Raw genomic sequence first — 11231 nt, 5'->3', positions numbered from 1 at the left:
CATCAGCTCCAAGTGCTCAGAAGCAGGCCGCTGGGTTGGTGCTGCGGCAGCTTGGATGGCAGCGGCTTGAGCTTCTGCTTGAGCTTGTTGTGCCTGTGCTTGAAGCTGAGCTTGAACCTGTGCCTGTGCCTGTGCCTGTGCCTGTGCTTGTGCCTGTGCCTGTGCCTGTGCTTGTGCCTGAGCCTGTACCTGTGCTTGCACCTGTGCCTGGATCTGGGCATGTGCTTGCATATGCGACTGTGCCTGAGCCTGTGCTTGGACTGAGGCCTGCGCTTGTTCTTGCGCTTGGGCATTGGCCTGTGCGTGAGCGTTGGCTTGCGCCTGTGCGTGGGGCATATCAATGGGCGTAGATGGCACGGAATGCATACTCATGGCAAGCTGCTGTAAACCCAAACCTGGGTTGTGTGTCATACTATGTGAAGCCGCTCGGTGGTGGGAACCAGCGAAACGCTCAGAGGGTTGGGTGGGGGTAGCTGACATGAGCATCTCGTTTTGCGAGGTAGCAGGTGACCAAGCATATGCCTGGAGGCTTTCGGCCGAAGCTGGAATCGGGTGTTGAGGCATGGGCAGAGATGACAATTGATGCAGATGCAGACCTAGAGAAAGAGAGCGTTGATGCGCTGCCATGGGTGGTCGTTGGGACATAGCGGCGAACATGCCGTTCTTAGCAGCGTCGTCGGCCATAGACACAGGTACGTTGGGGGCTGCAACTGGGGCCGCTGATTGAGAATGGAGTGGTTGTGCTTGCTGCGACAAATGCGCGGGCATCATCTGCGAGTGCGGAGGCGCTTGTCCGGACTGCTGCTGTTGCTGCTGCTGGGTTGTCTGTTCGGACCGCTGCTGTTCTTGCGGTTCGAGCTGCACATGTTGCAACGACGGCTGGTGCATGTGCGGTTGCTGGGCATTGGCTTGCGGCTGCATGGGCGAAGCCAAGGATGCGTATGTCGTTGGAGTGAGGTTTTGCGTTTGGAGCTGCAGCGAAGCGGATGACGCTTGCGATGGCTGGCCGCATATAGTAGCATCAGCACCAGAGGGTTGCGGCCCGATCTGCCTTGCTGTGACAGGCGACGATACAGCCGAAGGAGTCTGCTGTTGCTGCTGATGCTGAAAGTGCTGCTGCTGCTGCGTATCCGTGGAGAGATTGAGCGGCGTTTCGAATCCTGAAGGTGGGACAGACTGCTGTGATTGTGGTGGAGCAGCGTCCATGTTTGAAAGTAGATGGGTAGGAGCTGGTGAGCGAGGCCGCCTTTGCACTTCTTGGTGATGAGAGAGGCCAAGGCCCGACTGTGGAGAGAAGTGGTAGAAGTGGATGTGGCTGGACCGCGACGAGAGTGCAGCACCAAAGCTGAGGCGTGGCGGCGAGGGTTTGGTGGTACGAGCGGCGTCGGGGTTAGTGAAGCGACGACGGTTGTGCGGAAAGGAAAAGCCTTGCTCGTTAAGCGGTGGAGAAGCAATGGTAGAGGGTGGATTAAGAAGTTCGTTGGAAAAGGTGGCCGAGGTGGGAGTGGACTCGACGGTATCTGCGTCTTCAAAGGCGGATGGAAGCTGGCCAGAAGTCCACGTCGATAGCTGGAGATTCGAGGAAAGTTGCTGCTTGTGTGGGCCGGACGTGTCTGGTAATGCCGCTGGCCAGTGCGGCTGTTGATGCTGAGATATCGTGTTGGGCAGCAACGAGGGCGTCAGGTTCCCGAAAGGAACCTACGCTGCAGGTGCAAAAGAGTGATGAGTTTATGTACTCTGCAGCCGGCTGCTTTTGTTCAGGAGGTGATCGTTGTTAGCGACACCGAAAGGCAAAAATCTGCGTGTGTATGTGTTCAAAGGCCAGCCTTCGAGAAAGCGCGTAAATGCAGATGCAGTTGCGATGCTCTAGAGCGGAAGGGCGGAGGTTGCTGTCGATTAAGTGTAGAAGAACAGAGATGGAATACAAACGCCAGATACTGGCGAAGCCCACCGGATGCTGCGGCGTGTCTTGTGGCTTGTATGAAGAGATACACTACCAAACAGAATCCGATGAGGATGGTCGGTGGGTAGCGATGAATGAGTGGCGGCTAGACGGGCCAAACAGGAAAGGCGAAACCAACAGCTGAGATCTGGTTAGCTGCTACTATCTCGATGAGGCCAAGGAACCGATTTGAACCGGTCGGTGATTCCGAGGCAAGTTGAGTCTCGAAAGCGATACAAACGCGGCAGTTCCGAGTGATGACTACAGCCAGCGTTTGTAGGTGATGCTTCCAAATGGCTGAGCTTGCGTCGGGTCTCTGTAGTGGCGTCTTGATGCTGAAGCAATCAGCGGAATGAAGAACAGTGCTGCGCCAGTCTGTGCTTGTTGAGCCGAGGAGGTTGATCAGCCGTTGTATACAGTGCCGTTTCAAAGGTTGCTGGATCGGTGGGTGGCGTCCGAACGAGATGAATCCGATAAACGAAACGTCAAAACGTCGGACGCGAGTGCGTGACTGGTATGGGGTGGGGTGGGGAAGCGTATAGGGTGTAGGGTGTAGAATGTAGGATGGAAAGCAGGGAGCAAGGTAAGAGAAAGAATGCAATCACGAATGGTGCGTGAACTGATTAATTGATTGATTGAGTGCTTGTTACCTTCTGCCTTCTGCCTACTGCCTACTGCTTACTGCTCGCTGCCTGCTGCCTGCTGCCTGCGTGCTTTTGGACTGCAGCTTAATCTGATCCACCAGTTCTTCTCAGTAGCAATGTGAGAGTGTACGAGGTTGAAGCTGACTCTCAATTTTGTGTGTGTCGCCGCTGCCTACTGTACAGTACTGTATTGCTGCATCCAATCCGTGATTCGTTGGCAGTATTCACGATTCTTCTGCCTCTCAATGCTCCGTCTGCGCTTGCTCTCACCCAACACAGACCGGCCAACTAGCCGCACAGCTATACCTATCGCTTGAGCTGATCTCTCTTCTCACTCGGTGGTTGGCAAACAACGTCTTGGCGGACATGACAACTAGTAGACGAAGCCAGACCACCTAGCTACCTGCACGACAGCCTGTCCCGTTGTAGTTGGGATAACGTTATATGATGAGTGGCTAGGCTTGGGTTCAGGAGACGACGACACTCACAACTGGCAATTCGTGAATCACGAATGTGCACAGCTTGTTGCATTGCATTCGTCGGTCATTCCGACCACTGTTTGCCGATGGATGTGTCTCTGACAAGAAGGAGCAGTTTTGTGCAGCCAATGTGCTGCAACCGCCCCAGCTCGCTTGAATGAAATTTTTCAACAAAAAATCGTGAATAGAGTAGAGCTGCCACCATTCACGATTTTCACGATTTCCTGATACACTCTTGAGTATTGCCCCACGCCTCATCACGAGTCACGATTCACGAATGCTGAAAGTGATTTTGGAAGTAGGGTAAAAAAAAGGAGTTGAAAAAGGTTGGCGAGAAATGGTTGTTCTATCATGCAGTAACTGACTTGTTTTCTCGCCAAAGGCACACTCACATACTGTACTACGCTGCGCCTCGTCGGTAAGATGATCGCAACATCACGAAGCGTACTGTCGCCGAAATCTACGGAGCTAACCCATGCAGAAAGATGACCAGACTACCCTCTGATTCGCGTGAAGTTCACCGAACAACAAAGATTTTGGATGACGGTTAAAGAGCACAGAAGCCTGTGCGATTCGATGCTGCGGTTTAAATAAAGATTAATGTGAATATATTTGATAATGGCAAGCAATTTTGGTTGACGAGGGAAGCCGTTCAATTCGTGATTTGGAGCGTGAAGAGTTGTAATGATATTCCTAACTTCATTCATCAACTTATTATACTAAAAAATTATAATTTTGACTACCAATTTCAGACATTCTAATTGTGGCTTTGGGATTTAAAATATTCATAATAAACACTTTTTTTCGTGCGTGAACCACCGAATAATCGCCAACATCCATTCCCGAAATTTCGGAGCTGGGGCAAATGCCACGAGCTGATTCACGATTCGCTTGCGGCTCCAGTTGCTTCTGTTATGACGAGCGAGCGGCGGTGCAAGCGGCGCACACGGCGGGTTGACAGTGGTCGACGTTGGGGCTTCATTTTCATCTGACACACGGTTACACTGTATTACAGCACGCAGTATCTCACGTTGTATTTTTCATCGATTTGGTCCACCGCATTTGAAACGAATTGGTGCAGTCGTGAGTGATGAGCTTGAAGTAAGTTAGTTACTAGTTAATCACGACTCGTATTCCTTGATCTATACGCGAAAGATCCTGACCAAGGCAAGGTCAACCCCACTCACGACTCGTGACTGCAAAGATGTGTGTCTACACAACGTGCCGTTTTTGTAATTCCTGGTTTACGATCTTGATTGCTGTTCATCGCGATCTCTGCGATCCATCGCAAACGCATACGCGTACGCAGCCGAGCTTCTTGCTCTGGTTCTGAAAATCGTGAATGTTGCTTGCCGATCTCTCGTCGCTTCGTCTCTACCGACAGATCCGTGCATCGTGAATGCCGTCGGCTCGCAATCGTGAATCGTCGACAAACGCAGACGCCGAAAAGACAATCTTGCGTCGTGAAGGTGGACTCCAGTGACAGAGATCAAAGCAAGCGCGATTGGATTGCGTGCTGCTGATCTTTAATGGGAGAGTGCGCTTTGATGTGCTTTTACAAAGGCAGCCGCCTGACCTCGTCGTGCTTTTTCCCACGTTATCTAGGCAGATCCGGTAGAATGCTACCTCAAACCTATTTTCACCGCCGCTCTGAAGCAGCTAGCCAGCAAACACACACACGAATCACCCGAAGTTGAGCAGTAACCACAAGCGCTCGCAGAAAGTGACATCGAGTTGCGCTTTCGGTTTGGCTCCGACAGATCAGCTGATCAGCTTGATAGACAACCTTCGAGCTTGAGTTTTGTCTGTTGGACTTCGAGCGATGATGAGGCTATTCTCCCAAAGCTCCAAGGCGAATCAAGTGAATGAATGAATTTGTTTTCTTGCTCAGAAGACGGCGGGTTGCGTTTGTCGAGCTCATTGACATAACTGTAGCGCCAACATGTGCATAGCCACCTGTGCTTTGCTGCAGGTCGGGTTGCAAATCTAGTCGAGCAGCGAGCGAATGACGACTCGAGCGGTCAAGTATATCAAACGATGTTGGAGGCGCTGTTGACATAAGTTAGCGAAGATTGACTAGGTTCGGCTCTTATTCTTCAAGTCGAGCTTCGTGCAGGGTGTTCTTCGATCACGGTGAGATCACAGTGATTTTTCGACGTTCCTCCTCTTTCCCCAACCAGCACCAGCTCGTGGTATGCAATGGCATGCGTGCCGTTTCCTTGGGAGAAGATGACGATTCTGACACGCCGCTGACGCATAGCTCGAATCGTGAATCGGGACAACTACCGTGGTTGACAACCATAGACATCAGCCGCAACTCTCGATGGTGCGCTCACGATCGGTGGCCACTGCGTCTTGCTGCTAAGCTCGCCCTAATTCGGACCTTCACACCACCAAAAATGTAGGCACAGACGAGTCAAGACAAGGAGAGGCGTAAGCCACTGGTTGTGCAGTTGCGGTCTTCATCCTTTTGTCCGAAGCGAGGCGTGCCGCTCGCCGGCGTCTCGAAAGCCGTTCCGCCTTAGTCGATCATTTACAGAGATCCCCCTAGGATCGCCTTGGATCGTCTTCGGTTCTGCAATGATTCGTCCAGTACAGTACAGTACAGTACAGCTCACCATGACTCCCGTGTCGTGGCTCAACTTAGCACGCACCAGGGCAACGAGGATTTCAAGCAAAGACTGGCCACGCCTTGGTAAACCATGGTCAAGTCAACGGCTGCGAGCTCTGCTTGCAAACTGAAACACTCGTCACTGGCGGCCTTCAATGCGTGGACCTACCAACACATGGTCGTTTCATGCGCAGCAACTGGCGTTTTTTAGGCCGCTCCGCAGAGGCTTTCTTTGCTCGCCAGATCGGAGTTTCGATTTCGCCTTGTGATTCCAAGTCAAGTCGCCGCGAGCCTCAAATTTTATTAATAAGCCTTCCTCATCCTCCGCTGGTACCAGGATTTGCCCTCTGCACACCCGTCAGAGGTGCTTTGCCAAGGGTGTGTCTGGTTCGATGTCAGCGCATTGGCTCGAAAAACAGGTTGCTGAACTCTGGTTACACACTTTTTGTTCTTGTTTTTGTGGCGCTGCGTTCTGGTCAGACCGAAGCCTCTGGTCGGCTGCCGTGAGGTCACTCTCATGGGTGTGCATCGCAGGCTCGTTGAGGGTTCAAGCTTCTCATTTTTTTTCTCAACGCGTTAACCATGCCGACAAAAGTCGAACGACTCGAATCGCACTTTCGCCCTTCTCGAATCACGAATGTCACCGCGAGCGTTTCTTAAATTGCTTCGTGATTGGGCGTGATTTGACGCAAGTTGACTCCAGTGGATAGGTCGCATCGACCAAGTCACGAGTGGCCTTCCACATCATGATGCCGAAGCGAGGTACACAGAATGACACTCTTGAACACACCAATATGCAAAGGCAAGCGTCCGCAAAGACTCTACCAGCACTTGCCGCAGCAGCTCATGACTGTGCTTCTGCGTCTGGCGCTTGCATTCAAAGCAAACGAGACGTTCCTACAGCGGCTATACCTAACTTAGTCTGAGGCTCCTCCGATGCAATGCTAATTCATCTCCAGCATCGGTTGCACGCAGGGGTGTGCATCCTTAGACCAGCAGAGTCATGTGATGAATCAGACAAACGCGCGCTCTAACTCGTATGCTGACGCTTCACCTAAAACAGCGGATTCGTGCTGGTCTTGCTCGCACAGAGATGCAGCAATCAGTCGAACATTCGGGGTCCATTCCAGACAAGACAAGGAAAGCTATGTACAAGTAAAGCGAAAGAGAAGGATCTGGTAGAAACAGTCCCTAACGAACAGCAGTCAAAGGGGACGAGAGGAGAGCTCTATCGCAACTTTTTCAGCATCGGTGCATGAAACACTCCACCTGTACTTGCGACTGTCTTCATGTACTCGGGCACAGTAACCACCGAACTCACAATCGACCCGGCGCCATCCTCACTTTCAGCGGTGGACATCCAACTACCTTTTCTACCCAACCTACCCGAAGCGGACGGGGTCAAGCTGCTGGTTCGCTCGACTCTCTCTGCCATCATCGACACTTTACCTGTGGAAGCCGAAGATTTCATCGGGCTAGCCGCAGGGCTGCTTCCTGTAGTGACTGTCGTTGCCACGCCGGTGAATTCGCGCAGTGTGGAAGTGCGTGATTCCAACATGGCGATCTTGTTGCGTACCGAGGGGACCAAGACGCATGCTCCTCGCAGGTTGTGTGTCGAGTGAGAGCGTGAAAGTGCCCCAGCTGGTTCCGCAGTCGAGTGGCTGGTCAGCGAAGACGTGCTATCCGAATGACGAAGCGTAGGTGGTTGAACCGTCTTTGAGATGGATGTAAGTGTCGAAGATCGCGGCAGACCGGTTTGCATGTCGGCACTTTCTAGCTTAGGATGCTTTGACTGTCCCGTCTCAGGCACGTTACTAGCAACGCTTTCGGGAGACTTGAATCCATCCTCACGTCCTGTCTCACGAGGAGAATCAGGCGTACGTGATCCAGCCGAAGACCCACCCACGCTCGTCGCCTTTGGTTGAAGCAGAAGAGGCTTCAAACCCGAAACCGAATGTGTGGAACGATGTCGTCCGTGCATCGTCTTCTGTACTTGCTGCTGCTGGAAGCGGTACGAGAGGTTGTCCGAATGCCGCTTGAGATTGGCCGCGCTCAACGCTTGTGACGCAATCGGCACTATGACAGAGACAGGCTGGTCACCAAGCTGCTCGGTAGATACTTTGGCTTGCACTACTTGGTGTGGTAATAAGGTGGCGGTACTCCCGCCAGTGGGATCCTTGGTGATATTGAGTGGCTTTGTGACATGGGCCAAAGCGTCTTGCTTGGGGCAGAAGCGAGCGTTGCCACGTGTAGGAATATGAGATTCAGGTAGCTGGCGATCGACAGCAGCTACGGGCAAAACTGTCGAAGAAGCCGAAGTAGCAGAAGGACGAGCAGCTTGGCGTCTATGCTCCTGTGGTGCGACGGGTGGTGCGGTGCTGATGGCCTGCATGATGCTAGACACCTCCGCAACGTCATCCGCTTCTTCTTCGGCCATCCGTTGCTCTTCATCCTCTTCTTCGGCAGAGCCTCTGCGGTGGAGCGACCAGCCTTCGGACTTTGCGGTGCCATCTCGCCTCTTGGCCTCCTCAAGGATCGGTAGATGCTCGTCTTCATGCTCGTAAACATCGTTGACATGGATGCTATCGTCAAACTGACCAAACTCTTCATAGTCGAGCTGTGCGGAACCAATCACCATGTTCATCTCGGCCATGGATTCGTCGTTCAACGTCAATGTCTCGTTTGCTCGTTGCTGTGCCTCTTCATTGTCGTCATCGTAGTCATCGCCGATCTCGTCGAGCGATACGGCGTTGGTGTTGTTGATTCGCAGCATAGGTAGCAATCCCGCGCCACCACCACCTGGGCTGGTGCGTTGCAAGTAGGCAGGATTAGTCATCTGCATTCGGTACATTTGCATCTGCATCTGCATCTGCTGCATGTGATGCATGCCGTCCGGAAGGTGCAGAGTGACGGGCTGGTGAGAGTACGTTTCAGCGTGGCGAGCTTGATGTGCTTGATGGTGGTGTTGTTCGTACGGTTCACAACCTGGTGGGAAAAACTGCTGAGGCGCGTGCGATGAATGGCGTGAGGTGGCAATGGGTGTCTTTGTGTCGTCACCTTCTTCGTAGCGATCGGTGTCAGCCCTGGGGAGAACGTGGGTGGTGCTGTTCGCACCCGGGCTGTAGCTTCGGTTGCTGTCAGAGCCAGAAAAGCTCTCGAGCATTCCCAGTCCGATTCCAAGCCCTGCTGGGCTAGGCGTGCGCGCCGAAGAGCTTGACATCGTGGGTGTGACATTGACACCCCGTCGAGCAGCAGCACTGCGGATGGCGTGGTTGATAAAATCGAGCGACTTTTGATGCTGCAACCTCCTCGTCTGTTCAGCTGCGACTTCACCAGGAGAGAGAAGTCTCGCTGCCTGCGGATGCTGGTTGTAATTCTGCAACGAGATCTCGGTCTTTCCTGGCGAGCGCATCGCATCGACCGACTTGAGTCGCGCCACCATTGGATCAGACTCGCCTCCCGTAGCGCTGCCGGCGCTGGCTGGAGAGTTGGCATCGCTAAAGACGCTTCCAGGAGCAGCCCAGCTGCGCGTAGCGTCGGCGCTGATTCTTGGATTGACGGCTTTCCTCAGAGGCGGCGGGTCGAGCGAGACAAAGTTGATCACTCGGATAGGCAGTTCCACCGACACATCGGAAGAGAGCGAACTGCCGATCGAGACTTTGATGCTGTACACCACCTCGACGTGACGACCTCGCGAGATGGACAGCGCATCCGCTGGAATCTGCATGTAATGAGTCGACTCGACTCGCTCACCCGCCTCGACACCTGTCCACCAGCCACGAGCCGTGACGACACCTCGACTGCCTTTTTGTCCCATTTCCAGTTCCTCCTCTGCGATCTTCTTGCGTGTCGTCGACGTCGAGCATGCATCCGGATCCAGGTCCCTGCGTGACGCCATCCCGTCCACATTGAGCTCCGGGCGCGGCTTGTATAGCGTCACGGTGCGAATAAGAGAGAGCGTCATACCATTGATCTTTTTGCTTGTATCGTTTTGAACGCCGACATTGATATAGACACGCTGGCCCGCTACCCAAGTGTTGCGATGCAGGCTGGCCATGAGATGTACCTTGCCAGAGCCGCCGAGGAAGAGGCTCTTGGAACTGGTCGCTTGAATCGGCTTGGGCGCGCTCGATAGTACAACGGCAGGATTAAGGTAGGGGAACAGGTCAACGTGTCGGTAGAAGTGCGCAATGGATCGGTTGGCACCAGAAGCGGACTTGAGCTTGACCGATCCAATGACGATGTAACGTACGACTGCATTTTTGCCACGATAGCTACCTTTGACACCTTTCGATACGGGCAGTTCGAGCGAGAACGGGATTGAGTGCGAACCAACTTTGCCCTCAGCATATCCCTCTGCATCCGGTCCACCAGAGAAGCAAGCCAGAGCCGAGAACTGTGCCGTTTCAGGCGAAGAGAGTGTGGGTGAGCCATGCAGATAGTACGGCTCACTTGGACCATTGTTGGAGCGATCGCCATCGATGACTGAGGCGTGGTGGTAGAAAATGTAGCGTGTATCGTCAGCAAGCAACTCCTCGAACCCAACGACACGAATCTTGGGCTGAGCCAGGAAGACGCCGCCTTCCTTTTCCGAGCCCTTGCGTACACGGATTTGCATTCGACCTTGCAACGTCCCTCCTTCGACGACTAGGTCAGATTCGAGGACCAGATCCACCTCAACACGAGCCTTGCTTGCTTTGCCCTGCTCGAGCGCTGCAGGTGGTGGCGCCACGTTGGCAGCGACAGCATTGCTGCGCTTGAGACCTGCTTTGATCTGAGCCTCGTTAGTCATCGGCTTGGCGGCAGACGAAGGCAACTTGCGGTCCGAGTTGCCAAGAAGTCGATCTAACTCCTTGCTTCTGCGCAACGGGTTGGCGTTGGTACTGAGAAGTGTACCATGGCGCGCCAGCAGAGCATTGCTGAGGTTGGTGTCGGAAAGACTTCTTCGTGGACGGGTCCTGATCTTGGCGCCAGTCATCAATGCTCCACTCTCACCGCTTTTTTCAGGTGACGCGTTGAGATGATTAGAGACGGAAGACGAAGCGGGCAGACCTGTTTGGCTGACTGATGTTTCCATGGTGTGAGCAGCACCGGGTCGTGCCGATCCCATCACGCTGTCCTGATCCAGGGTCGTGATCTCGTGAGGAAGGATGGGCAGTCCGGTATCGTACGTCATGCGGTAGTGGTCCAGGCTGACTAGTGCCTCGCCTCGCTCCGCCTCTTCCAGTCCCTGTAGTCCGCGTTTGCTACGCATCGAAACGCTGGCAAGAGAAGTGCGTGAACGAAGATTTTGCTCGTGTGCAGCTGCCTTTGTGGATCCCTCGACGTGAAGCGGCTGGTCATTAGGCTGAGCAGGCAGCTCGGTCTGGATATCGGGACTTTGCATGAGACTAGCTTTCGGGCCTTGGCTGAAGGTTCGAGAGTGCGACAAGGACGCAGTAGACTTGCTGGAACTGAGACTGCTTTGCATCGAAACAGGGCATATCTGGATCCAAGAATGGCAGTCACGCGCACCTGAGAGCTCCAATTTGGTGGAACTCCACTCGGGGATCACA

At 53.6% G+C, this 11231-nt stretch overlaps 2 protein-coding genes across 2 annotated transcripts in view; both read right to left on the bottom strand.

Moving 5' to 3' along the window:
* Window positions 1–1206, bottom strand: part of UMAG_15090 (uncharacterized protein) — a gene marked incomplete at both ends in the record, with an annotated part of 4242 nt that extends 3036 nt beyond the window's left edge. Inside the window, one exon of the mRNA XM_011390624.1 lies at window positions 1–1206. Coding sequence (XP_011388926.1) covers window positions 1–1206 — 1206 coding nt within the window.
* A 5698-nt stretch (window positions 1207–6904) lies between these two features.
* The window catches only part of UMAG_15077 (uncharacterized protein), a gene marked incomplete at both ends in the record, with an annotated part of 5404 nt that continues 1077 nt past the window's right edge, over window positions 6905–11231 (bottom strand). Inside the window, one exon of the mRNA XM_011390621.1 lies at window positions 6905–11231. Coding sequence (XP_011388923.1) covers window positions 6905–11231 — 4327 coding nt within the window.

Source organism: Mycosarcoma maydis, chromosome 5 (assembly GCF_000328475.2).
Source record: "Mycosarcoma maydis chromosome 5, whole genome shotgun sequence".
Lineage (NCBI taxonomy): Eukaryota > Fungi > Basidiomycota > Ustilaginomycetes > Ustilaginales > Mycosarcoma > Mycosarcoma maydis.
This window is presented reverse-complemented; position numbering and strand designations above follow the sequence as displayed.